We start from the raw sequence: 27666 nt of genomic DNA, 5'->3' as shown, positions 1-27666 counted from the left end.
TTCCTAAAGCTGGCCCTGGCACTAGCAGAGCTATGGCGGGGGAGCCCAGGGTTGGGATCGCAGGGGTTGTGGGTCAGGACTGAAGGGTACCAAAGGGGGCAGAGCTGAGAGAGGGGGGCCAGTCCCTGGCTGCAGAGGGAAGGATGGCGGCTGACACTTTAAGTGAGTCACACTCATCTCCCCCCTGCCCCCCAGCTGTTTGTTCCCTTTCTGGGCTTGATGTCATTTACCTCTGATGTCACAGCTGTTTCCATGGCAACTAGCTGTGATGTCACAGGCAGAGAGGATGGCGTGTTAATTTCTTAAAGGGCTCCACCTGTCAGTTGCTTGGAGGGGGGGGGTCCCCTGCCCCCCCCCCCCCCAGTTCTGGGCCCCTGGGCGCTGTCCCTGCGCTGAGGGAGTCTGTCCCTCCCAGGGAGAATCAGAATCCAGCCCAACCCGGCAGCCAGGCAAACAGCGACAGCTCCATCACCAGCAACTTAGCCTAGAATAGCTCCCCCTACCCCCCCCCCCTACGGCTCCCTCCGCTTCCGCCCCCCACCAGCTTCCTCCCCTCTCTTCCACCCCCCAGCCCTCCCCTCGGTCCCCGCCCCCTCGGTTCCCGCTCTGACCTCCCCTGGCCCCCACAGTTCCCTCCTTCCGCCCCCGGTTCTCCCCCGCCCCGCAGCTTCCCTCGGTCCCCGCCCCTCGGCTCCCGCCCTGAGCTGTCCTCCTCTGCCCCCGCGGTTCCCTCCCCGCCCCTACAGCTTCCTCCTCCCTGCCACCCCCCAGCCCTCCCCTCGGTCCCCGCCCCCCTCGGCTCCCGCCCTGACCCTCTCCTGCCCCCTGCGGTTCCCTCCCCCCACGGCTCCCTCCCCTGGGTTCTCCCCCTCCGCGCTTTCCCCTCGGGCTCGCTCCGCTCCTCCCGCCCCTCGCTCCCCCCGCAACGAGCCGGCCGCCGGAGGAGGGGGGGGGGCGCGGCGGTGACGCGGGCAGGCAGCGAGCCGAGCCGAGCCGAGCGCAGCGGCCCGGGTGCCGCTGCCGAGCCCCGCGAGTTGCGCCCCGGCGCGGCGCGGCGGGGGCCGCGCTGCAGCAGCCGCGGGACGGCGAGGCCCGGCTGGTGCAGTGAGAGCAGCCCGCGCCGCCAGCAGGTGGGACGGGACCGCCAGGGGGCGGGGGCGACCCGGGCGGGAACGGAGCGCGGGGCCTTGGCCTCTAGGGGGCGCCGACTGCGACATGATCGGAGGGGGGCGGCATGGGGAAGGGGCCTTTCCCCCTCTAGGGGGCACTGGGTGCAATCTCACAGGGGGGCGATGGGGCAGGACCTTTCCCCCTCTAGGGGGCACTGGGTGCAATCTCACAGGGGGGCGATGGGGCAGGGACCTTTCCCTTCTAGGGGGCACTGGGTGCAATCTCACAGGGGGGCGATGGGGCAGGACCTTTCCCCCTCTAGGGGGCACTGGGTGCAATCTCACAGGGGGGCGATGGGGCAGGACCTTTCCCTTCTAGGGGGCACTGGGTGCAATCTCACAGGGGGGCGATGGGGCAGGGACCTTTCCCCTCTAGGGGGCACTGGCTGCAACCTGACGGGGGATGGGGTAGGGACCTTTCCCCTCTAGCAGACACTGGCTGCAACCTCATGGGGCAGGGACCTTTCCCCTCTAGGGGGCACTGGCTGCAACCTGACCCCGGGGGTGGAGGAATGGGGAAGGGACCTTTCCCCTCTAGGGCGTGCTGGCTCTGATCCAGGCCTAGGGCAAGGGACTGGCTGGCTCAGGGGGTAGCAAGTGGGACACCAGGCCTTTCCCTTCTAGGGGCGCTGGCTGGGAATTGCCCCCCAAGAAAAGGCTGGGGCGTCCTATTGCTGGGCTCTAGTCAGTAGCTGCCTGTGGTGAAACTGGAACGGGGGTTCAGGCTGGGTGGGAGGTGTTGGTATCCCAGACCCACGTGCTTGCTGTTGGTGGGAGAAGAATTGGTGGCCCGAGTGGAGGGGAGGTTTGGTGCCCAGGTGTGGGGAATGTGGGGCAGGAGGTTTAATGCCCCAGGCGGAGGGGGAGGGGGAGAGAGAGAGAGAGAGTGTGTGTGTGTGTGAGAGAGAGAGAGAGAGAGAGAAGTTTGGTGGCCCAGGCAGGGTTTGTAGGGGGAGGTTTGGTGCTCGGGATCATGCAGGGGCTGAGTGGGGGAGATTTGGTGGCCCAGGTCCAGGCAAGAGTTGGCGAGGGAGGGGAGGTTTGCTGCTCTGGACCCAGGTGGGAGTTTTGGGGAGGGGTGAGGTTTGGTGCAGAGGCCCAGGTGGGATTTGGGGTGGGGTAGGTTTGGTGCCTCAGGCAGGGGAAGGTTTGGTGCCCTAGGCCCAGGAGAGGGTTGTGGGGCAGGAGGTTTGGTGCCCCAGGCTGTAGCAGGACCTTGGTGGGAAAGTTTGGTGGCCCGGGCCATGGGGCTGGTTGGGGAGGTTTGGTGCCCCAGGCTCTAGCAGGGGCTGTGGGGGAAGGTTTGGTGCCCCAGGCCCAGGTGGGGGGAATGTGGGGTGGGAGGTTTAGTGTCCTAGGCCGAGGTGGGCTGTGTGGGGAGGAGGTTTGGTGCCCCAGGCTGTAGTAGGGGCTGTGGGGGGAGGTTTGGTGGCCCAGGTGGGGGGAATGTGGGGTGGGAGGTTTAGTGTCCTAGGCCGAGGTGGGCTGTATGGGGAGGAGGTTTGGTGCCCCAGGCTGTAGCAGGGCCTGGGTGGGGAGGTTTGGTGGCCCAGGCCCAGGCGGGAGTTGTGTGGGGCAGGTTTGCTGGCCCAGGCCGTGGGGCTGCGGTGCCCACGCTGCTGTGTTACCTTGGGTCCAGGAGCAGCGCCCCCACCAGCCTTGGGCTGCCAGTAGCATCCAGCTAGTTTTGGGGTTGGAGCTGGACAGGGACCCAGGAGTCCTGTCCCTTGATGATGCAGGGCTGGGCAGGGTGAATGCAAGAGGACCTGACAGCGTGTGTGTGTGTGGGGGGGGACAGTGGGGGAATGCCCCCCCACCCTCTCCCCCCCCATTCCCTGCGCATCACCATGGAAACGCATCAGGCAGGATGGAGTTTTAAGCAGGTCACATGAGGATTTGCTTCTTGTTCCCCATCCCCCATCCTGTGGGCCAAGCAGCCAGAAGGGAGAGAGGAGGGTTGGGGCAGGAGAGGAGCAGGAATGGCCCCCCGGGACGGGGGTCTGTGCAGGGGAGGGGCAGTGGGGCTCTAACTCCTCGCCCCTGTCCGCAGGCCCCACCAGTCACCATGCTCATCAAGGAGTATCACATCCTGCTGCCCATGAGCCTCGAGGAGTACCAGGTGGCCCAGCTCTATATGATCCAGGTGAGGGGAGGGGTCTGTGGGTGCAGGGTGGGCTCTGGGTGCAGAGCAGGGACTGGGTCTGTCTGTCTGGGAGGGTCGGCACCGGGGGGGCGGTTGGGGTGGGAGTGGCGCCAGGGCCCAGGTTGGAACCAATGGGTCAGTGTCTCCTCTCCAGAAGAAGAGCCGGGAGGAATCCAGCGGGGAGGGCAGCGGGGTCGAGATCCTGGCCAACCGGCCCTACAGCGACGGCCCGGGAGGCAGCGGCCAGTACACCCACAAGATCTACCACGTGGGCTCCCACATCCCCAGCTGGTTCCGTGCCCTGCTGCCCAAGGCTGCGCTGCAGGTGGAGGAGGAGTCGTGGAACGCCTATCCCTACACGCGCACCAGGTGCAGCATGGCGGGGGGAGGGACAGGGGGTGTCAGGCCAGCTGAGGGGCATGCAGGGTGGAGGGCAGGGAGCTGAGGAACATTGGTAGCAGTTTTCAGGGGCCTGCCCCCTTGCCCCTGCTGTGTGGGTCTGTCGGGATCACTCGTTCTGGGGCCGTCCCAAAGTCCCTTGCAGGGCCAGGGGACTGGCACAGAGCAGGGGACAGCCTGCATCGCTGTGGGGTCCCACCTCATGCTGCACTGATGGCCCCAGGGGGTGGGATGTGGGGTGGGGCAAGACCAGGGGAGAAGCTGTGTGGGGTGGGGCTCGTGCAGGCCTGGAGTGGGGAGAGTGAGGCAGAGGAGGAGGTGGGTAGGGGTGGGGCAGGGGCTGGTCAGAGCTGGGACAGGCAGAAGCTGCCCATTTTCATCCCCCTGTTCCCCCGTCTCTCCCATCTCCCAGATACACCTGCCCCTTCGTGGAGAAGTTCTCCATCGAGATCGAGACCTATTACCGGCCCGACTCCGGCAAACAGACCAATGTCTTCAACCTCACGGCGGCCGAGAAGAGGCAGCGGATTCTGGGTAAGCACTGCTCGCGGGGACACCCGATACTGGGTGGGCCAGTCTGCGCCTTCGCGCTCGGGGCACCCGGCGCCGGCGCAGCCCCGGTGCTGCTCCACCAAGACGGTGAGGAACAGAGCCGGCCCCCAGGGGAGGGAGCCCGTGACCTGCCCAGGCTGTGCTCCGTGCTGGGACATGGGGCACAGACCTGCCACACAAGTGCCTTAGTTGTACGGGAGCTCAGTGCTGGGGCAGGTCTGGCGGGTGGGGCCCAGGGGCTGGAGCCTGGAGAGCTCCCGTTGTCTTGAGCCCTGCTGCTCCCGTGTGCTCTGTCCCAGAGTGCCGTGGGGCAGGGAGGGCAGAGTGCTGGGAGGGCGGGAGTTCTTCCCACTCCTCCACCCACTAATCTCCCTCCCTTCTGTGCACCCCCCCGCCCACACACACACACTGCTGCAACCCCCCTGTTCCATTGCTCTGCAACAAAAACCTTGGGGGATGGGCCCCCAGAGCATTGTGGGGACTGAGGCAGGTATTTTCCCTGTCCCTGGGGGGCTGCAGTGGGTGAGACCCCTGGCACTGGGGCAGGCAGGTGCCGTGTGTGGGTGCTGACGCCCTGCTGCCCCCAGACACCATTGACATTGTGCGGGACCCCATCTCGCCCAACGAGTACAAGGTGGAGGAGGACCCCAAGCTGTACCGCTCGGCGAAGACGGGCCGGGGGCCGCTGGGCGACGACTGGCTGGAGGGGGCCATGGCTGCCGGGCCCCTCATGTGTGCCTACAAGCTATGCAAGGTGGAGTTCCGCTACTGGGGCATGCAGTCCAAGATCGAGCAGTTCATCCACGACGTAGGTGAGTCCCCGGCCCCAGTCCCCCCCATGGCTTCCCTGCCCCTTAGCGCTGCCCCGGTGCTGCCCCCGCCCGCCCCTTAGCCTCCAGCCCAGTGGCGCTGCCTCCCATACCCAGCACTGCCCCTTAGCATCGTGCTTCCCCGCTCCAGCACTGCCCTTTCCTTGGTGCTGCCCCCCCACCCCCCTGGCATTGGGATGACCCCCTGATGCTGCTCCCAGTGACTCCCCAGCCTCCTGCGGGGCCCAACCAGAGGAAGGGGAGCTGTTCACACTGCCTGCTGGGTCACACTGATGTAGCAGAGCCCTGGCAGGGGGACCCCAATTCCTTGATCCCCCACATGGAGGCTGCATGAGCCCTGGCATGTACATTAGGCCACTCTGGCTCAGGCTGGGGGAGGTGGTCGCGGAGGGGTGCTCTGGCTTGGACTTGGGGTGCTCATGGGGGAGGGGTGCTCTGGTGGGAGGGGCAGCAGGGGAGGGGTGCTCTGGCTCAGAGTGAGGTGGGGGTGGAGGAGCGATGCTCTGGCTGGGAGCGGGGGGGGGGAGGGGTGCTCTGGCGGGGGGGTGCTCTGGCTCTGGCTGGGTGTATTCGTGCGGGAGGGGTGCTCTGGTGGGGGAGGGGAGTTCTGGCTCCGGCTGGGGGGGGCCACCGGGGGAGGGGTGCTCTGGCTGCGCCGCACTCCCCTGCCCCTCGCCCCACAGGGCTGCGCAAGGTGATGCTGCGGGCGCACCGCCAGGCCTGGTGCTGGCAGGACGAGTGGACGGAGCTGACCATGGAGGACATCCGGCAGCTGGAGGAGGAGACGGCCCGCATGCTGGCCCAGAAGATGGCCAAGTGCACCGAGGCCGAGGAGGCGGCGGCTGCCCCCAGCGCCGAGGGCCGGGCCGAGCTGGGCAGCGCCGACGGGCAGGACCGAGCTGAGGGGCAGGGGCCGCCCGACGCCTCCCCCGACGACGCCTTCGCCAAGCAGTGGTCCTCGTCCTCCCGCTCCTCCTATTCCTCCCAGCATGGAGGTGAGGGAGCCCGGGCGGGGGTGGGTGCTGGGGCCTGAGGGGAGTGAACTGGCTGGGGCAGGAGCAGGAGGTGGGGGTGCTGGGGGTGGAGGTGTTGGCATGGGGTGGGGGGGGAGCGCTGGCTGGAGGGTTGCCAGGGGTGCTGCAGGGAACAGGGTGGGACTGCTGGCAGAAGCACTGGGGGCAGAGGGGTGGGGTCTGCAGAGGTGCTGGGGGCTGGGGTGCTCAGGAGGATAGGGTGGTGCTGGCAGAAGTGCTGGAGGACAGGTACTGGGAAGGGTGGGGGTGCTGGCAGGGGCACTGGGGACAGAGTGCTTAGGGGAGGGGTGGGGCGCTGGCAGGGGCCGGGCATTCAGGGGAGGGTGGGGCGCTGGCAGGGGACTGGGTTATGGGGCATTCGGGAAGGGTGGAGGTGCTGGCAGGAGCACTGGGGACAGAGGCGCTCGGGGAAGGGGTGGGGTGCTGGCAAGGGGGCTGGGGCATTTGGGGGATGGGTGGGGTGCTGACAGGGGGGCCGGGGGCTGGGGCATTTGGGGGATGGGTGGGGGTGCTGACAGGGGTGCTGGGGGACAGTGGCGCTCCGGCAGAGGGGTGGGGTGCTGGCTGGGGGATGGGGCATTCAGGGGGAGGGGTGGGGTGCTGGCAGGGGATCTGGGGTGGGATGCTGGTGGGAGAGCTGTGGGGAGGGCTCCCCAGTCTCTGGTATCTGACCCCCATCCCATCCCCCCAGGGGGGGTATCTCCCCAGAGTCTCTCAGAGTGGCGTATGCAGAACATTGCACGGGACTCGGAGAACAGCTCAGAGGAGGAATTCTTCGATGCTCATGGTACGGAGGGTGGAGGGGAGTGGTCCCCATTCCTGGCGGTTGGTGCGCCTAGAGGGGGTCTCCCATTTCTCAGAAAGTATCTCTGCTGCAGGCGTCCCTTATTCCTACTGGCAGGTGTGCAAGTGGAGTCCTGCATTCCTGGGGGATATCTCTGCTGGGAGGTCCCACATTCCCAGGGGTGCATGCAGGGGGGTCCCCCATTCCCAGGGGCAGGTGCAAACAGAGTCTCCAATTCCCACGGGTGTCTCTCCCGAGGGTCCCTCATTCTTGGGGGGTGTCTCAGTGTCTCAGTCTCATGACACACCCTCCCCTCCAGAGGATCTGTCTGACAGTGACGACGTCTTTGCCAAGGAGATGACCAAGTGGAACTCCAACGACTTGCTGGACACGCTGGACCGACCAGGCGAGCTGGATGAGGGGCTGGGTAAGCGTGGGGCAGGGGGAGGATCAGGGCAGGGTAAACACAAGAATGGCCATACTGGGTCATACCAAATGTCCATCTAGCCCAGTATCCTGTCTGCCGACAGTGGCCAGTGTCAGATGCCCCAGAGGGAATGAACAGGACAGGGAGATCCCCTGTCGCCCATTCCCAGCTTTTGGCAAACAGAGGCTACAGACACCATCCCTGCCCATCCCGGCTAATAGCCATTGATGGACCTATCCTCCATGAACGTATCTAGTTCTTATTGGAATCCTGTTATAGTCTTGGCCTTCACAACATCCTCTGGCAAGGAGTTCCACAGGTTGACTGTATGTTGGGTGAAGAAATACTGCCTTAGGTTTGTTTTAAACCTGCTGCCTGTTAATTTCATTGGGTGACCCCTAGTTCTTGTGTTAAGGGAAGGAGTAAATAACACTTCCTAAAGGACAGGGAAGTGGGAGGGTGCGGGGCAGGATAGGGTTGGGGGACAGGACAGCAGGAGGATAGGGGTGGTGAGGGAAGTAGGGCTTCAGGTGGGCGGGGAGGCAGGAGGGTGGGGGTTGGGATAGTGTAGAGCAGGGGTCGGCAACCTTTCAGAAGTGGTGTGCCAAGTTTTCATTTATTCACGGTAATTTAAGGTTTTGCGTGGCAGTAATACATTTTACATTTACAGGGGCCGGCGGCTGGGACCCCAGACTGGCAGCAGGCTGAGCGGACCGGCGGCTGGGACCCCAGGCCGGTTGCGGGCTGAGTGGCTCAGCCTGCTGGCAGTTTGGGGTTCTGTCCGCCGGCCCTTGGCTGCCGGGGTTTCGGCTGCTGTCCCCGCTCAGCCTGCTGCCGTCCCGGGGTTTCGTCCATCCAGGCTAGCAGTGGGCTGAGCAGGGCCGGCGGCGGGGACCCCAGGCTGGCAGCAGTGTGCCACAGTAAATCAGCTCGCGTGCCATAGGTTGCCGACCCCTGGTGTAGAGGAACAGGGTGGCGTGAAGGTGGCAGGTTGCATGGGGGGAGGGTGGGAGGCAGGGGAGTGGGTCAGAGCCCACAGGGCGAATGCCGGGGTCCCCGTGGTCCACCTCAGCACCCCAGGGTAGCAGGGTTGGGATCCAGCAGCTGGGGCCCGGCCCCTAGGGCACCTCCCACGCCAGCACGCTCACCCGGGCTTTGTCTGTGCAGGGGACGGGACCGGTGTGGCCAAGCCCAGTGGCAGTGGACTGACCGGGGCCAGCTTTGCTGAGGTGTGTGGCCCCCTGCCCTGGCCCTGCCCCCCACCCCACCCCACCTGTGACCCACCTGGCACTGCCTTCAGCCCTGCCACCTGTCTTGTCTCACCAGCCCCTGCCTCACCCCATCTGGTCTGGCCCTCTCCTTGCAACCCAGATGCCACTAGGAATCACCAGCCATGGCCACCCCCGACCCCAGCGGGCGGCAGAGCTGGCTGCTCACAGTCCCGTGTGCCTAGGGCAGCTGCGTGGGGCCAAGTGGGGGCTCTCTGCCCCCAGCCCAGAGCTGCATAACTTGGCTAACCTGGCGTTCAGGGAGGTACTTCCCAAGCTCCACCAAAGGGCACCATTATCTCCCCACCCCACCCATTCCCCCCCGCCATGGGCACCTGTCCCTGCCTGCCCCACTGACAGCATGTCTCCCCGCAGGGTGGCTCTGCGGAGAGCGTGGCGCAGGCCTGCCGAATCCACGCGCTGTTCCTGATCCTGCACAGCGGGAACATCCTGGACCAGGGTGCGGGCGAGCCGGGCTCCAAGCAGGCTGACGTGCAGACGCTGGCCGCCACCTTCGACGCCGTTGCCCGCGTCCACTTCCCTGAGGCGCTTGGCCACGTGGCGCTGCGCCTGGTGCCCTGCCCACCCATCTGCGCCGCCGCCTACGCCCTGGTCTCCAAGTATGTCCTCCCTCCTGCAGGGGGCGCTGCCTGCAGTCAGGGCTGGCCCCTGTGCCCCAGTGGGGTGCTAGGGGCGCTCTGCTGCAGGGAGTAGGGTGGGGACTCCATCGGGGTGCTCTCCCTCAGGCAGTGCTGGCTCTAGCATGGCGCTAGGGGGTGCTGCACTCCCGTATCAGCAGATGAGGTGCCTGCTGGGCGTGGTGTTGCCCAGTCCTTTGTCAGGGTGAATAATAATTGCATTGATTGTCAGTTGATACTAATGTCATGAACTGGGGGTACTAGGGGTCTCGTCCCAGAACCAGGCTCCACAGAATTAAAACTGACAATTCAGTAGCTCGTAGGGAGCCGCGGGTGAATGGCAAAGCCCCTCCTGCTGAGGGCACAGCAAAGCCATGGCGATTTCTAGTCACGCAATCCACAGACAGCAAAGCTTCAAACCCTACACAGATAGCAGGACATTTGGTGCTATTCCCTGCGTGTGCTCATCTACTCACACCCTTCCTTGGGGAGCTGGTGGGGAGACAGAAAGGAGCAGCCGTGTCCCAAGGAGTCCGATGGTCCAGACCCCCGGATGCCCAAAGGTCGGTGGGAGATAGCAGTGGAGAGTTGAAGGGTCACGGATGGAAAGCTAGGCGCCACGGGTGGTGGCGTGGCCTGTTACAGAGCCTGGGCAATATCACGAACATTCATTCGGATGCCCAGCCTCCCGTGTCCAAATCTACCTTCCTCACCCTTGTAATACTGGGGTGTCCTTATCCTGTCGGTTAACACATCCGTTCCCTTTAGCTCATGTCATATAGGTCACCTATTCCTAGGGCCCTACCAAATTCACGCTCTGTTTTGGTCAATTTCATGGTTATAAGATTTTAAAAATAATAAATTTCATGATTTCAGCTATTTAAATCTGAAATTTCACGGTGTTGTAATTGTAGGGGTCCTAACCCAAAAAGGAGTTTGGGGGGGTCATAAGCTTATTATAGGGGGAGAGGGGGTTGCGGTATTGCTACTCTTAGCTTCTGCACTGCTGCTGGCGGCCGCGCTGCCTTCAGAGCTGGGCAGCTGGAGAGCAGCGGCTGCTGGCCGGGAGCCCAGCTCTGAAGGCAGAGCCGCCGCCAGCAGCAGTGCAGGAGGAAGGATGGCACGGTATGGTATTGCCACTCTTCCTGCTGGGCTGCTGCCTGCAGAGCTGGGCCCTCAGTCAGCAGCCGCCGCTCTCCAGCCACCCAGCTCTGAAGGGAGCAGCGTAGAAATAAGGAGGGCACGGTATGGTATTGCCACCCTTACTTCTGCGCTGCTCCTGGTGGGGTGCCGCCTTCAGAGCTGGGCGCCCGGCCAACAGCCGCTGCTCTCTGGCCACCCAGCTCTGAAGGCAGCGCAGAAGTGAGGGTGGCAATACTGTGACTCCCCCTAAAATAACCTTGTGACCCCCCCCACCCGCAAATCCCTTTTGGGTCAGGAACCCCAGTTTGAGAAACGCTGGTCTCCCCCATGAAACCTGTATAGGACAGGGTAAAAGCACACACAATCCAGATTTCACGGGGGAAGACCAGATTTCAAGGTCCATGACACATTTTTCATGGCTGTGAATTTGGTAGGGCCCTACCTATTGCTCAGGCAAGTTGGTGGTTAGACATCTGCCAGCGATTCTGTCCCAAAACACCCCAGCTCCTGCGGTCACCTGGTACCGTTGTGTCCCAACTCTCTCTCGAGCAAGCTATTCCCAGCTCCCCAAACCTCGGGTAACGGTCGGGCCATTTCCGCTATGCTGAGGGCCATAGGCCTACTTTACTCATGCGAACTTGCTGAGGCCATTGTCTTACAGGACACAGGCCTGTGGGTTCCTTGTGTTACTGCTGAGCTAAATCAAAGACTCCATGGGCTACAGTGGGTGGGGCCCTGCCCAGCTGCCTGGGCCATCCCTCAGCTGGCATGGGAGGAGCTGCCTTCCGGCAATGGCACAGGGCTGTGGGGGTCTCCGGGCAGCAGCCGCCTCTCTCACCACTAACCCCTCATCCCCAGCCTCAGCCCCTACAGCCATGATAGGGACAGCCTGTCCAGCAGCCAGGACCACATCCCACTGGCCGCCCTGCCCCTGCTGGCCACGTCCTCCGGGAGCTACCAGCACGCCGTGGCCACCACCATCACCCGTGCCAACCAGGCCCACAGCGCCTTCCTGCACTCCCCTGAGGGCTCCGGCTTCTGCGGCCAGGTCGGGGGGCAGCGCTGGGGGAAGCGAGGGGGGGGCACAGTTGGGAGGAGAGTGGGGATCAGGGTGGGGGTTGGCTGTGGGGAGTGGGATGGGGGAGTTGTGAGGATGGGGGTCTCTGGCTGTGGGGGGGCACTGTGAGGAGTGGGGGTTGGTGGCTCTGGGGGACGTTGTGGGATGGGGGGCTGTTGGGAAGGGGGCAGTGGCTGTGGGAGTGGTGCAGGGCCGGGTGGGCCACGGCTATGGGGCGTGGGGTCCCTCCCGGATCTGACGGTCCCTCCCTCCAGCAGGTGGTGCTGATCGGTGACTGTGTGGGGGGCATCCTGGGTTTCGATGCCCTGTGCCAGAGCCGGGCAGGCACTGCGGGGAGCCGGAGCAGCAGCCGCCGGGGCAGCCTGGTGAGTGCCTGGGCCCCTCTTTGCCAAGGGAGCTCGGGGGGCTCTGGCAGCCCCTCTGTAGGATCCCCCACTTTCACATCACTCCACACTGCCCCGTACCCACCCCCCAGAGCGCTGGAGCCTGCTGGGCTGTCTGTGACCCCGACCCTTTACATGGTGGGGAGGGACCAGCAGCTCAGGGAGCCCTGGTCTGGGGTGGGGACGGGCCTCTGAGGGGTGACAGGGTCCAGGGCATGGAGGGCCCCCTGAGGTGGGGACGGTGCCCGCAATGGGTAGGGGGTGGCGCTGCTCCTGTGATGGGTGGGTTGGGATTCCCGCAGTGGGGTGGGTGGCACTGGCCCAGTGAGGGGTGGGGTGCCTGCGATGGGGTGGGTGGCACTGACCCCATGAGGGTGCTGCTCTCTCACTGCTCACCCACTTCCCAGACCATGGAGCCGATCTCCCCCGAGCTGGGCAGCAGGAAGGACCCGCTAGCCGAAGGGGCAGGGGGGACGGGACAGGCCAGCCCCGAGCCCGGGGTGCTCCCGCCCCCCCAGGAGCAGAGCAACGTGGACTCTGTGAGCCAGCAGCACAATTTCCTGTGCAGGTGAGAGCACCCGGGGTGGGGGAGGACTGCCCTCAGTGGGTGCAGGGGGAAGGCACGGGGGGGAGAGAAGGGGGAGGGGTGACCCCTCCACAGGATGCCACTGGCAGGATTGGAGCAATGGCTCTGGGCCCCATGGCACGGCTCACCCCAGTCGGGGGCAGGACATTGACAGCTGCACCCCAACCCCATGGGAGCAGCACCATGTGGACATGCACAGAACCAGACCCCTGCCCTGGGGCCAGATAGGAGCCGGTGCCCCACGGAGGGCAAAGACCCCATGAGCTATTCCCCACTCCCTTAGCCTGCCAGTCCCCCTGCCCTGGGGCTGGATCAGAGCCAGTGCCCCCTGGAGGGGAAAGGCCCCGTGTCCCGTCCCGGTGCCCACTGGAGCCTGCTCTTCTGTCCTCTCCAGCCTGCAGGCCAGCGTCCCCCAGGGGGAGGTGGAGCTGCGGCGCAGCAGCTACTCCTCGGGCTCAGTGCTGGACGGGGGCGAGGGCACGGCCGCCCGCCTCGACTTCAAGGTGTCCGGCTTCTTCCTGTTCGGCTCGCCGCTGGGGCTGGTGCTAGCGCTGCGCAAGACGGTCATGCCAGCCTTGGATGGTGAGGGTCCCCCCGCGCCAGCCTGCCCCGGCCCCTGTACCCCCACAGAGCTCCCCCAGGGCCGGCACCGGGCCTCCTCTCTTCCTCCAGCACTGACCCCCCCCACGCTCCCCCCGCGCAGGCACTCACTCCCCCACCCCAAACACTCACACACACACTTACACTCCCCCCGGCACAGGCACTCACTCCCCCACCCCCAACACACACACACACTTACGCTCCCCCCGGCGCAGGCACTCATCCCCCCCAACACACACACACACACTTACACTCCCCCCGGCACAGGCACTCATCCCCCACACACACACACTTACGCTTCCCGGCACAGGCACTCCCTCCCACCCCAACACACACACACACACGCTCCCCGGCACAGGCACTCATCCCCAACACACACACACACACACACACACACACACACTCTTACGCGCCCCGGCGCAGGCACTCACCCCTCCCCAACACACACACACACTTACGCTCCCGGCGCAGGCACTCACCTCCTCTCCCCAACACACACACACACACTTACGCTCCCCGGCGCAGGGACTCATCCCCCCACCCCTCCCAACACACACACCCACACACTGACGCTCCCCCCGGCGCAGGCACTCATCCCCCCACCCCTCCCAACACACACACACACGCGCGCACACACACACACTCTTACACTCCTCCTGGCGCAGGCACTCATCCCCGCCCTCCAACACACACACACACACACTTACACTCCCCACAGCGCAGGCACTGCCCCCAGCACAGATTTCCAGGGGTTTCAGTGCCCCGGCTGTTACCCAGTGTGAGGGTACCCAGAGCCCACGGCCATGCCTGTGTCGACGTTCCCTTAGTGCGCCAGGCCCTCGGCTCAGCTTTTTCCAAGGGCGAGGCCTGTGGCTTCAGCCCGTGAGACTGGGCCCTGCTTCTCCCCGGGGCTCCCCAGCGGGTCCCTGTGAGCTCAGGCCCCTGGCAGAGCAATGGGCCCCGCAAGGATCTGCAGGGAGAGCACGCGCCTTCTCCCACAGTCAGCATTTGGCAGGCCCCTGGAGGCCACTTGGGGCCGCGGGAGGAAGCGAAACTTTGTCACAGTTCCACGCCCTGGGCGGCCCTGCTCTGATCATCGCAGTGTCGGGCTGGAAGGGGCCTCGAGAGCTCAAGTCTGTGCCCTCACACTGAAACAGGACCAAGTAAACGTATACCATCCCTGACAGCCGGGGCTTGCCCCACCTGCAGGGACGGGGCTTCCGCAGCCTCTCTTGGAAGCTCTCACGGCTTCCCAGGATCTGTGCTGCCCCCCAGCTTGTCAACCATCCCTCAGAGGAACCCTTGAGTGCACCAGCCCCCCAGGGATCCCACCCTTCCTCCAGGGCCAGCCACGCAGCCTCACCGCCTCTGAGACGGAGCCTCTGGGCTCCAGCCCTCCTGCTCCACCCTGTGAGCTCTGCCTGGTGCCTCCCACTGAGCCAGACCCCTGGGAGAGACCTGGCCGCTCTTTGGGGGCCAGTGCCCCCAGCCGGTGTTCGCAGTGACACGTGGCAGCCTTTTCAGAACAGCGTCGGGTTATGAGTCACCTGGGACTCGGCCTGGGGAGGCCCTTAGGGCCACAGATAGAAAGACAGGTGAAGACACTGTCCAGCTGGCCCGGCCATGGCCCCTCCACCCCAGCCGAGCTGCCCTGCGATCCCTTTGCTGGCTCTCTCCCCTGTCTTTGTCCATCCCAGGTGAGAGGTGCTGAGTCTCCCCAAAAGCCAGCTCTTATCCCAGCCACATGACAACTTTCAGTCCCTGGTCCGGCTCCTGCTGAGCTCACGTGTGCCGCCTGCCAGCTTCCCTGGATCGGCGTCAGTTGTTTGGTCCTTGGGGCTTTTGTGGAATGGGTCAGTTTCAGGCAGTCCTTTACCCCACCGCACCCCCTTCGTACCACCCCAGGGAGGGACGTGACACAACACCTCGGGTTCCCTGCTCTGCCCCAGGAGCAGCTTAACCCTTTTGTCCCCGTTGGGTACCGGCCCCATGACAAGTCAGTCCCTGCTGTGCAGATCACTCATCAAAATACTGCAGAGAATTCCCACTTCGGCACATCAGCCTACTCCAGAGCTTCACTAGCCCTAGACTTAGAAAGGCCTGTCTAATCCCGAGCCTGGATCTCCCTTGCTGCAGGTTAAACCCACTGCTTCTTGCCCACCTTCAGTGGGTGTGGAGAACAGTCCTGGTTATAACAGCCCTTAGCATAGCTGAAGACCATTATCAGGTCCCGCCTCAATCTTCTTTTCTCAAGCCTGAGCATGCCCACTGGGAGTCTCTGTCCCCGGTCACAGCCGCGCTGGTTCTGCGTCCTCTCGCGTTGCCTGCCAGGCAGTCATGGAACCACATCCGGTCGCTGGGCCCTCCCTCTGCTCATCGGAAGATAGTCCTCAGCATCATCTTCAGGGTCCCATAAAACCTCTCCACCTGCCCGTTGGACTGAGGGTTCTATGCAGAAGTCTGGTGGTGGTGGTACAGATTGATAAATTAAAAAGTAGTAATTCACCAGCACCAGATGGCATTCACCCAAGAGTTCTGAAGGAATTCAAATATGAAATTGCAGAACTCCTAACTGTGATCTGTAACCTATGATTTAAATCAGCTTCTATACCAGATGACTGGAAGGTAGCTAATGTAATGCTCGTCTCCAGAGGCGATCCTGGCAATTACAGGCCGGTAAGCCTAACTTCAGTACCAGGCAAATTGGTTGAAACTGTAGTAAAGAACAGAATTATCAGACTCGTAGATGAACATGATGTGTTGGGGAAGAGTCATCTTGGCTTTTGTAAAGGGAAATCATGCCTCACCAATCTACAAGAATTCTTCGAGGGGGTCAACAAGCATGTGGACGAGGGGGATCCAGTGGATATAGTGTACTTAGATTTTCAGAAAGCCTTTCACCAGGTCCCTCGCCAAAGGCTCTTAAGCAAAGTAAGCTGTCATGGGATACGAGGGAAGGTCCTCTCATGGAGCAGGAACTGGTTAAACGATAGGAAAAACAAAGGGTAAAAATAAATGGTCAGTTTTCACAATGGGGAGAGGTAAATAGCGGGGTCCTTCATGGATCTCTGCTGGGACCAGTGCTATTCAACATGTTCATAAAGGATCTGGAAAAAGGGATGAGGTAGCAGTTTGCAGATGATATAAAATTACTCAGTATAGTTAAGTGCAAAGCTGACTATGAAGAGCTACAAAGGGATCTCATAAAACTGGGTGACTAGGCAACAAAACGGCAGATGAAAGACAATGTTGATAAGCACAAAGTGCGTTGGAAAACATAATCCCAACTGTGCATACAAAATGATGGGGTCTAAATTAACTGTTGCCACTCAAGAAAGAGATCTTAGAGTCATTATGGATGGTTCTCTGAAATCATCCACTCAATGTGCAGCGGCCGTCACAAAAGCAAACAGAATGTTAGGAACCATTAGGAAAGGAATAGATAAGACAGAAAATATAATGCCACTATATAAATCCATGGTATGTACACACCTTGAATACTGCGTGCAGTTCTGGTCACCCTATCTCAAAAAAGATACATTAGAATTGGAAAAAGTACAGAGAAGGGCAACAAAAATGCTTAGGGGTATGGAACAGCTTCCATACGAGGAGAGATTAAAAAGATAGGGACTGTTTTGACTAAGGGGGAATGTGATAGAGGTCTATAAAATCAGGAATAGTGTGGAGAAAGTGAAGAGGGAAGTGTTGTTTACCCCTTCACATAACGTAACATAACCAGGGGGTCACCCAATGAAATTAATAAGCAGCAGGTTTAAAACAAATCTAAGGAAGCGCTTCACACAATGCACGGTCAACCCGTGGAACTCGTTGCTGGGGAATGTTCTGAAGGCCAAAAGTATAAGTGGGTTCAAAAAAGAATGAGATAAGATCATGGAGAGTAGGTCCATCCCTGGCGACTAGCCAAGGTCGTCACAGACGCAACTAAACTGACCACCAGAATGTGGAACTGGATGACGGGATGGATCACTCGAAAATTGCCCAGTTCTGTTCATTCCCTCTGACGCATCTGACACCAGTCACTGTTGGAAGACAAGATACTGGGCTAGATGGACCATTGGTCTGACCCAGTGTGGTTGTTCTTATGACCCACAAGCACCAGAGAAAGGTTGACATGCAATTAGCCCCCTGGCTAGTAACTGCCTTGCTGGGGTAGCCCACTGCTCAAGGTAGCGAGTGGTGACATACGCCACCACCAGAATGTGTTTCTTCCCTGAGCGGGGGGGCTGTGCTGTGGGCCCCATGCCGGCAGCCACCTTCCAAAAAGGTTCCTTTTGGGACTGTTCATAGTGTCCCCCCCCCCATCAGCCCCTCCCGGTTGGCCACGTGGCCCAGGAAGGGAGTGAGGCTACGCAGCCCACCTGCAGGGGGATCCGGTTCACAGGAGGGAAAGGATGCACCTTGAACAGGGTCACCGATCCAGCATCTCTGTCCCAGTGGATCTCTGCCGCACAGCCTCGTGCTCCTCAGGCCTCCATTGCCAGGGCCTGCTTCCCCTGCTGCTCTGGCTGCTTGCCCCGCTAAGCCTGGGTGACCAGATGTCCCGATTTTTGGGTCTTTTTCTTATATAGGCTCCTATTACCCCCCACCCCCATCCTGATTTTTCTCACTTGCTGTCTGGTCACCCTAGCTCAGCCAGCTCCTGCCGCTGCAGTCCGGCCCTGCTCTAGTTCCTGGGCTGGGGCCACTGCGGCTGTCACCCTTGGGTTCTCGCCTCCTCTGGGGTGTCTGGGTCTCCATTCCCGGTGGCTGGTGGATTGGGCCACTCAGAACCTCGCCTGGGATGGAACCAGGGTTCTTTGCCGGATGATCCTGGAGCAGGCCCCCCAGTGTCTGCACTGCTCTGCCATCTACCTCGTGGGGAGTCGTTTAGATGTCACTTCTGCCATTTCTTTTTTCATAGACTCCTGATTCCCAGGCCAGAAAAGCCCATTGTGATCAGCTAGTCTGACCTGTCTAGCACAGGCCGGAGACTGGCCCCAAAATAACTCCGAGAGCAGAGTTTTTACAAGGAACGTCCCATCTTGATTTAAACAGTGGAGAACCCACCACAGCCCTCGGCAAATTGTTCTAAGCTGGTTTCTGTTGCCAGGGCCACTTGTTGCGGGAAATGACTCCTGCGTACAGCACCCACTGCTACCACCAAGCTGGCACGGATTTCCAGGGTCTCTGGCACCCCTGCTTCTCCCCGTGGCGAGAGGGGGCCCCCTCATTCCCCTAGGTGCTGATCCCACCCCCTGAAACATTTGTTCCCCTGCTGCGCCCCCCCCCCAGTGCAGGGGCCTCTCTCCCCTGTTTTGCTCACTCCCCCTGGATTGCTCACATCCCCCCAGGCACAGGGGCTGCTGCCCCCCTGCATCACTGCTCCCCTCCCCTGCACTGCTCACTCAGTGGGTGACCCTTCCTGCATTGCTTGCTCACCCCCCACTTCCCCCCCTCCCCCGGCGCAGGCATTTAACCCTCCTGTCCCTGCAGTGGCCCAGATGCGCCCAGCCTGCGAGCAGATCTACAACCTGTTCCACGCAGCCGACCCCTGCGCCTCGCGCCTGGAGCCCCTGCTGGCCAAGGCCTTCCACGCCGTGCCCCCCCTGGGCGTGCCTCGCTACCAGAAATACCCGCTGGGCGATGGCACCTCTGCACTGCTGGGTGAGGGCTGGGAGCGGGAGGGGAGGGCAGGATCCCTTTGGGGCAGTCTCATTGGGAGCATGGGGTCCCCAGGGGCTGGGGGTAATATTGTGGGGTAAGGGGGGGGACAGTGGGGTTTGGGGGTTCCCTCTGGGATGTCCCCTTGAGGTGGGCAAGTGGGGGATGTGACAGTGGAGGTTAGGGGGTCCCTCAGGGGGCCAGTGAGGGTTAAGGGGGCCCCTCTGGGATGTCCCTTGGGGGGCAATAGGGGACAGAGGGGTTTGGGGGTCCCCTCTGGGTTGTCCCTTGGGTCTGTGGGGGGCAGAGTCCCTGGGGTTGCTGTGCTCACCCTGCTCTCTCTCCCTGGCTCAGCTGAGGCCCTGCAGACTCATTCCACCCTCTTCCTGGACGACTTGGAGTTGACGGCGCCCACCACCCCTACCAGCTGCTTTGGGGGCTTCTGGAGAGGCAGCGAGACAGGAGAGCCCCCCGCTCCTTCCAGCACCAGCGAGGTCGTCAAGAGTGAGTGCGACCCCTCCCCCATCCACCTAGCGCCTTGCCTACCCCCCCCCCCAGCACCAGCAAGAGTGACATGGGGGAGTCGGGGGGATGGAGCATTGAAGGGGGTACAGGACAGGAGGCTGTGGGATATGCGGTAGGTCTGGGGTGCTGGGCTGCAGGGCAGGGGGTGAGGGGTAGGGGCAGGTCTGTGGTGAGAGGTTTATTAGGGCAGGGGGTGAGGGGTAGGGGCAGATCGGGTGAGGGATGCAGGGTGGAAGGGGCAGAGTACAGGGCAGGTCTTGGGTAGGGGGGAGCAGTGTAGAAGGTGAGGGGGTAGGGGACAGGCCGGGGTGGGGGTACCGGGTGGAGGGAGTGGGGTACAGGGCCAGTCTGGGGAGGGGGTACCAGGCAGAGGGAGCGGGGGACAGGCTGGTCTGGGGAAGGGATACTGGGTAGAAGGAGCGGGGTACAGGGCCGATCTGGGGAGGGGATACTGGGTAGAAGGAGCGGGGTACAGGGCCGATCTGGGGAGGGGATACTGGGTAGAAGGAGCGGGGTACAGGGCTGGTCTGGGGAGGGGATACTGGGTAGAAGGAGCGGGGTACAGGGCCGGTCTGGGGAGGGGATACTGGGTAGAAGGAGCGGGGTACAGGCCGGTCTGGGGAGGGGATACTGGGTAGAAGGAGCGGGGTACAGGGCCGGTCTGGGGAGGGGATACTGGGTAGAAGGAGCTGGGTACAGGCCCGGTCTGGGCAGGGGTAACTGGTTAGAAGGAGCAGGGTACAGGGCCGGTCTGGGGAGGGGATACTGGGTAGAAGGAGCAGGGTACAGGGCCGGTCTGGGGAGGGGATACTGGGTAGAAGGAGCGGGGTACAGGGCCGGTCTGGGGAGGGGATACTGGGTAGAAGGAGCGGGGTACAGGGCCGGTCTGGGGAGGGGGTACTGGGTAGAAGGAGCAGGGTACAGGGCCGGTCTGGGGAGGGGATACTGGGTAGAAGGAGCGGGGTACAGGGCCGGTCTGGGGAGGGGGTACTGGGTAGAAGGAGCAGGGTACAGGGCCGGTCTGGGGAGGGGGTACCAGGTAGAAGAAGTGGGGTACATGTCAGTCTGGGGAGGGGGTACTGGGTGGAGGAAGCGGGGTACCGGTCCAGTCTCTGGAGAGGGTACTGGTCCAGTCTGGAGTGTGGGGGCCGGGCGGAAGGACCGGGCCGGGGTACGAGTTCTCCTGTCACCGCTCTCCCCGCAGTCCTGGAGCGGTGGTGGGGCCCGAAGCGCATTGACTACTCCCTGTACTGCCCCGACGCGCTGACCGCCTTCCCCACCATCACCCTGCCGCACCTCTTCCACGCCAGCTACTGGGAGTCCTCCGACGTGGTAGCCTTCATCCTGCGCCAGGTGTGCTGGGGGGGATCCGGGAAGGGGGGGGGGCAGAGGGCCTGGGGGCAAGGTCTGCGGCACAGAGGGTGTCGTGAGCATGGTGGGGAGCGAGCAGTGGCCGGGGGGCTGGTGCCTAGCGACGGGGAGGGGCGTGGATGGTGGCCGTGGCTGGGGGCGCTGAGGCCGTGCTGCTATTGCAGGTGATCGAGAAGGAGCGCCCCCAGCTGGCGGAGTGCGAGGAGAGCTCCATCTACAGCCCTGCCATCCCCCGCGAGAAGTGGCAGCGCAAGCGCACACAAGTGAAGATCCGGGTACGCAGCCTCCACCCGCCTGTGCCCGAGCAGGGGGGTGACGGGGGCCTGGGCAGGAGATGGTGCTGCTGGGGTGGGTGGGCAGAGGAGGGCGGTGGGGGCCCAGGCAGAACGGAGGGGGTAGGGCTCTGTGGGGAACGAGCGGGGAGGTGGGGAACGAGCGGGGAGGTGGCGATTGAGTCATTGGGTTGATGGCTGGGTTATGTCATTGGGGTGATGCAGAGTCAGCAGTAAATCACTGGGCCGGGCTCCTGGGGCACGGGGCTCTGGACGGGAGGCTGGACTCAGCCCCAGCTGGGCTGCCTAAGCTCAGGCCGGCCCCCCGGGACGGGGGGCAGAGACCCCAGCAGCCCTTTGGGGGTAGGGGGAGGAGCCGCCGCCACTGACCCCCCTGCCCTGCCCCGCAGAATGTGACGTCCAACCACCGAGCCAGCGACGTGATCGTGTGCGAGGGGCGGCCCCAGGTGCTGAGCGGGCGCTTCATGTACGGCCCCCTGGACGTGGTGACGCTGACCGGGGAGAAGGTACCGGCGCTGTGGGGGAGAGGCTGGGAGGGTGAACCTGGCACTAGTGCCCTGGGGCACCATGCAGTTGTGGACTCCGTTCCTGGCTCCCTCCCTCTGTCTGCCAGTCCAAGGCCAGAGCCCCGGTCTCCCCAGCTGGCATTCCCTGCTGTTCGCTGGCCACTGGGGTTCTCTGCTTGCATTCTCCGCTGGTCTGGGTCGGTTTCGCCCAGGCCTCTGATGACCCATTCTTCCCCCGCCCCGCCAGGCAGTGTGTGACACAAACACCTCAAGTCTCCTGCTCCCCCACCAACCCCCAGCAGATTTAACCCTTTTGCTCCCATTGGCCAGCAATGCCAAGTACAGAGGGAAACACTTTGGACTCATAAAAACATTAGAAAAGTCTCACTTGGTCATGGGGGAGGAGGAGGATCAGGAGTCCGTCTGGGAGCCCCAGCAGGTGCAGGGTGTGTGTGGGCGGGTCCGTCTGGGAGCCCCAGCAGGTGTGGGGTGGGGTGGGGGACTGGGAGCCCCGGGAGGTGCAGGGTGTGTGTGGGGGTCTGGATGCCCCAGCAGGTGTGGGGTGTGGGGGGATCTGTCTGGGTGTCCCAGCAGGTGGGTGTGGGGGGGGGTCTGGGTGCCCCAGCAGGTGTGTGGGGGGTCTGTCTGGGTGCCCCAGCAGGTGTGTGGGGTCTGTCTGGGTGCCCCAGCAGGTGCGGGGTGTTGGGGGGTCTATCTGGGTGCCCTAGCAGGTGCAGGGTGTGTGTGGGGGGGTCTGTGTGCCCCAGCAGGTGCAGGGTGTGGGGGAGGTCTGGGGGCCCCACAGGTGCAGGGTGTTGGGGGGTCTATCTGGGTGCCCCAGCAGGTGCGGAGTGTGTGGGGGTCTGTCTGGGTGCCTCAGCAGGTGTGGGGGGGTCTGTCGAGGTGCCCCGGCAGGTGTGGGGTGTGGGGGGGTTTGTCCGGGTGCCCCGGCAAGTGTGGGGGGGTCTGTCTGGGTGCCCCAGCAGGTGTGGGGTGTGGGGGAGTCTGTCTGGGTGCCCTGGCAGGAGCTGCCCCCATGTAAGCATGAATGGAGCAGTCAATGTTGTGAATTTCCCACGGTGCTGGTTTGATTTTAAAGCTGAAATCTAACGAATTGGGTTTGCCTCTTTGGTGGGTGCTGTAGCCGATATTCCAGTGGAAGCTGAGAGGAGAACCCCTTGTACTGAGCCCAGGGAGCCTTAGCTACTGATGAACACTGGCCTCTTCTCAGGTCAGCGCTCACCTCGGACAGCATCTCTCACAGCAGGACACTCGGTTATTCCCAACCAACCCGTTTAGTAACTGGCCAGAGCCACCTTAGCATACAAGCAGCAGCGCACCACTTGCGCGTAGCTACAACCAGCGTTTCAGGTCTAGCCCGCACAGCCTTGCGAGCGGTACCGTAGGGTTGAGGACGAGCGGTGAGACCAGGAGCAATGCAGAGCACCTGGGTTTCTTTATAATCATCACTCACAGGGCCGGCCCCCGGCACCAGCCCAGCAAGCAGGTGCTTGGGGCAGCCAACGGAGAGGAGTGGCACGTCCAACTTTTCGGCGGCAATTCGGCGGCGGGTCCCTCACTCCCTCTCGGAGGGAGGGACCCGCCGCTGAATTGCTGCCGAAGACTGAAGCGGCGGCAGTAGAGCTGATCGTGACTGCGGCTGCCTTTTTTTTTTTTTTTTTTTTTTTTGCTGCTTGGGGCGGCAGAAACCCTGGAGTCAGCCCTGATCACTCAGCAGTTCTACCGCCCCGAACGTATGGACACCCCTGCCCAATATTTCACCCAGGAGGAAGGAAGCACTTGCTGTGCTCCCTGCTATGGGAGTGGATTGGTCCCAGAGCAACCAGCTTAGACAGCAGACCTGCTTCACGTTAGAGTTCAATCCTCGGGCCTACAAAGAAGGGCACGCAAAACACAGTAGTTAAATCCAGCACATGGCTACCCGAGGTATTGCTGGGGTGTGTAGACTCAACAAGCCAACCTGCAGCTATTTCTGTTAAAGAACAGAGGGGAACTGAAATCTCACCACTTCTTCTCCTGCGAACCCTGGGCTGGGGGCGAGTCGTTCATCTCTTGGTGCTGGGACTGTGGCCGAGGGGAGAAGCTGCCCACGAGGGTTCAGCTACCTCTGGGGTCCCCCCGAGTGACCTCGGTTTTATATCATTCATTCATTCATGCCCGTCACCCCAACCGGGGTATGGGCCGCCAACCACAGATCTCCAGAGTCTTCTATGCCACCTTCCAAATTGCTCTGAGCTTTCCAGCTCTCAGTTCCTCTGCTGTCCAGCAGATGGCGGTGGTGTCTGACACAGTGCAGAGAGAGAGGGGTGTTGCTTTGATTCATGGCCAGGCCTGGTTCATAATTAGCCCAGCCTGGGCTCCCCCATCTCGAGCAATTTCTCTTAATGTTCTGGAGTCCGGCCCTGGTGAGGGGGCCTCTCAGCCACCCTCCGTGTGCTGTGCCGTGCTGGAGGGAGAGCTCAGTGGTTTGAGCATTGGCCTGCTAAGCCCAGGGTTGTGAGCTCAATCCTTGAGGGGGCGATTTGGGGATTTAGTTGGGGATTGGTCCTGCTTTGAGCAGGGGGTTGGACTAGATGACCTCCTGGGGGCCCTGATTCTATGAATTCCCGTCACTGCTAGAGAGCCCCAGTCACTTCCAAAGTGCACACACCAAACCCTGGCAGATCCTTGCAGTCTGGTGGGCCCAATCCCCCAGCCCCAGGTGATCCCTGATGCCTTTGCTGCCGCACCCTTCAGGCTTCTCCCAGGGTCTGAGACATCCCAGGGAGGGTTGGTGAGGAGAGGGGTGGCTCTGTCTCCCAAGGCAGACGGCTGCACACCAGCCTCAGGAAGGGCTGGCCGGTTGAGACTTCTTGGGCTCTCAGGAACTTTGTTGGGTCACCCAGCAAGCCGTTCCCAGCTGCCTTAAACTTACCTCTTCTCCCCTGGCCCTTGGCTCACACCTGGGAGCAGCTGCTCTTCTCTCCTCCCCTGGCAGGGGCTCTTAGCTGGGCGTCTCGCCCATGAGTGAACTAGGCCAGTCTTGGGGGTGAGGGGGTGACAGCAGCGGGGGGATCCCAGCGCAAGTATCACTCGCCTTGCTGGGGAACGGTGTCATTTAGCTTTAGCTTGATTCTACACTCCGAGAGGCAGCCGGGCTGTCCAGACGAGAGGTCTCGGCCGCTCCGAGGGGAAGCTGGACGTTCGGGGGCTGCGCCTGCACAGGGTGATCTCGGCTCCTGGCCAGGCCGGGGAGCCGCGGGAGCGGTAGCTGTTAAGAGCCGACGTTACCATCTGTGCGGCTCCCCGCAGGTGGACGTCTACATCATGACGCAGCCGCTGTCGGGGAAGTGGCTGCACTACGGCACCGAGGTGACCAGCAGCAGCGGGCGCCTGGCCTTCCTCATCCCGCCCGACAAGGCGCTGGGCATCGGCATGTACCCCGTGCGCATGGTGGTCAGGTGAGACCCCCGCCCCGCCTTGCCCGGCCCCGGTGCATGCGATCCTGGGAAGGGGACGTACTGAGGAGTGGGGCTGTACCAGGAGCCTGGCAGGGAGAGCCCTTGGGGGGAAAGCAGTGTTGGGAATGGGTGAGGGGAGGCTGTTGGAGCCCGGGGCCCCCTCTGGGCAAGGATTGCGGGACACCCCCCTCCCCCGCAGTGTGTGTGAAGAGGAGGGGGAGATCTGTGTGCGGGGGTGGAGGTGTCTGGGCTCCCCTGTCCCGCTCGGTCCCTGATGCCCCCCGCTCCCGTGCAGAGGGGATCACAGCTACGCCGAGGCCTTCCTGACGGTGGTGGCACGCAGCACTGAGGCGGTTGTCTTCAGCATCGACGGCTCCTTCACGGCCAGCGTCTCCATCATGGGCAGCGACCCCAAAGTGCGGGCAGGCGCTGTCGACGTTGTGCGGTAGGTGACCCCCCACCCCCGGGTAAACCTCCCACTCCAGTGCCTACGCCCAGCCACCCTCTACCACCCTGCTAACCCCCTTCCCGCTGCTGTCCTCTCAGCTCCTTGCCCACCCCAGCTCCCCACGGCCCCCTGTGATGCCCGTGTCGTGTCACCCCAGGCACTGGCAGGACTCGGGGTACATGATCATCTATGTGACGGGGCGGCCTGACATGCAGAAGCACCGTGTGGTGGCCTGGCTGTCGCAACACAACTTCCCGCACGGCGTCGTCTCCTTCTGTGACGGCCTCACCCACGACCCCCTGCGCCAGAAAGCTGCCTTCCTGCAGAGCCTGCGCACTGAGGTGAGGCCTGCGCCCAGCGCCGCAGGGGACAGGGCATAGCCAGCATTTGGGAGTGGCGGGGGGCAGGCCAAGCTGGGGCTCAGTCAGTGTCAGGAGCGGGGTGGTGCAAGGGGGCAGGGTTTGGGTGGTGTGAGGGGTGGAGCTTGGGAGGCACCAGGGGGCAGACCTTGGACAGCATGAAGGGGTGGGGTTCATGCAGCATGAGGGGGTGGGGCTCAGGTGATGCGAGGGGACAGGACTTGGGATGGCACGAGGAGGTGGGGTATGGGGTGGGGCTCAGGCGGTGCGAGGGGACGGGACTTGGGATGGCACGAGGAGGTGGGCCTCAGGGTATGGGGGTGGGGCTAAGGGTATGGGGGTGGGGCTCAGGTGGTAGGGGGCGGGGCTCAGGTGGTACTAGGGGGCGGGGCTCGGGCAGCAGGGGCTCGGGTGGCACGAGGAGGCGGGGTGCCAGGCTGAGTACCCATGTGCTGCAGGCAGAGGTCACCATTGTGGCTGGCTATGGCTCCACGAAGGACATCTCGGTCTACAGCTCCCTGGGGCTCCCGCCCACCCAGATCTACATCGTCGGGCGCACGGTCAAGAAGTTCCAGAACCAGTGCCAGGTACGCGGGCACCAGGGGGGACGAGCTGCGGTCCCCGGAGAGGAGACTGGCTGGCTCAGGGACTGGGACATGGGGCCTTTCCCCTCTGGGCTGGCCCCAGGGCAGGAGACTGGCTGGCCCAGATGGGTGGGGAACGGGACACGGGAGCCTTCCCTTCCGGAGGGCACAGTGCCCCTGGGCCAGAAGGGGTGGGAGGCAGTGGGGGGTCTGGCATGGGGACGGTGGGGGCTGGGCCCCAGCGCTCCCCCGTCCGTCTGTCCCCACGCTCGGTCCCTGCGTCTGTCTGCAGTTCCTGTCCGAGGGCTACGTGGCGCACCTGGCCCAGCTGGAGACGGCATCGCTGGCACATTCGCCCAAGGGGGCACCGCGGCCCACGCTGGGCAAAGGCACCTACGGCTGCCCCGCCCCCGTCGACTTCCTGCGCAAGCAGAGCCAGCTGCTGCGCTCGCGGGGGCAGAGCCAGGCGGAGCGCGAGGGGGGGCCCCCGGCAGCGCCCCGCGCCAAAGCCCGCAGCATCAGCCTCAAGCTGGAGAGCGAGGAGTGAGCCCCCCCGCGGCTTCCCAGCCTGGAGCGAGCGCCGAGCCCGCACGAGGAGACGAGGGCGCCTGGCACGGAGAGGGAGCTCCCGACGGGACCACACGCTGCACTGCAGCCCCGGCGCGGGGCGAGAACTGTGCGTGGGGGCCCGAGGAGCCCCCCAGCACTAGGCATGGCCTGCCCCCTACCCCCCTGGGCTCCCCTCCCCCACCCACAGCCCACTCCTCTCTTGGGCATGGCCTGCCTGCCACCCCCAGCTCCCCCAGCCCTGGGGTCCCCTCCCCCACCCAGAGCCCCCCCTGCTCCCCCAGCCCTGGGCCCAACCCGCCCCGCCCCCAGCTCTGCTGGTGCCCCTCAATCCCGACCCACACACCTCTGCCAGCCCAGCCCTGAGACCCCCTTGTTGCCCACCCGGCTCTGTCTGGGAGTCTGTGGCTGGGTTTCCCAGGGGAAGGGTGAATCATGGCTGGGAATTAGGGGGTTGGGCCTCTCCACCCTGCCCCCCCACGCAAGGCCTAGATCTGGCACATTTGCCCCGGGCCCTGCTGTCCGCATCACAGCGACTGGGAGGAGGTGCCAGCTGCCCCTGTCTCTGGGCAGCCCCTGTACCCCGTGGCCTGCATGACCCAGCCCCCCTGCACAGAGACCCCACCCAAGCACCCAGCCCCAGCTGTGTCCTGTGTGATGCTGGATCCCAGAATCACAGGGCCAAACGGCCTGGGCGCGAGTTTAGCCCACCCCCACCCCGCTGGGCACGTTACACCCCCACCCAGCGGCAGGGGGGCTCGTTATTTATTTTTGTTGGTGTCAGAGTTATTGAGGCAGGGAGGGGCCAGGCCCAGAGGAGGTGGGGCCTGGTGGGGGAGGGGCTGGAAGGATTCATG

The 27666-nt window shown here is 63.3% G+C and overlaps 1 protein-coding gene across 1 annotated transcript; it reads left to right on the top strand.

Annotated features, from left to right (window-relative positions):
- Window positions 1–3219: 3219 nt before the first annotated feature.
- On the top strand, window positions 3220–27079 carry PITPNM1 (phosphatidylinositol transfer protein membrane associated 1). The gene is made up of 23 exons (XM_039537960.1): window positions 3220–3312; window positions 3467–3681; window positions 4124–4245; window positions 4851–5075; window positions 5777–6088; window positions 6819–6914; window positions 7231–7338; window positions 8506–8567; window positions 8982–9226; window positions 11246–11435; window positions 11723–11830; window positions 12256–12416; window positions 12829–13016; window positions 18528–18698; window positions 19050–19199; window positions 20425–20573; window positions 20756–20866; window positions 21274–21390; window positions 24703–24851; window positions 25147–25296; window positions 25457–25640; window positions 26117–26245; window positions 26535–27079. The coding sequence occupies exons 1-23, from the start codon at window positions 3235–3237 to the stop codon at window positions 26787–26789; spliced, it is 3675 nt and encodes a 1224-aa protein (XP_039393894.1). The 5' UTR covers window positions 3220–3234; the 3' UTR covers window positions 26790–27079.
- Window positions 27080–27666: the final 587 nt, after the last annotated feature.

The sequence above is a fragment of the Mauremys reevesii genome, linkage group 4 (assembly GCF_016161935.1).
Source record: "Mauremys reevesii isolate NIE-2019 linkage group 4, ASM1616193v1, whole genome shotgun sequence".
Classification (NCBI taxonomy): domain Eukaryota; kingdom Metazoa; phylum Chordata; order Testudines; family Geoemydidae; genus Mauremys; species Mauremys reevesii.
The sequence above is the reverse complement of the archived record's forward strand: the minus strand, read 5'-3'. Positions and strand labels throughout refer to the sequence as shown.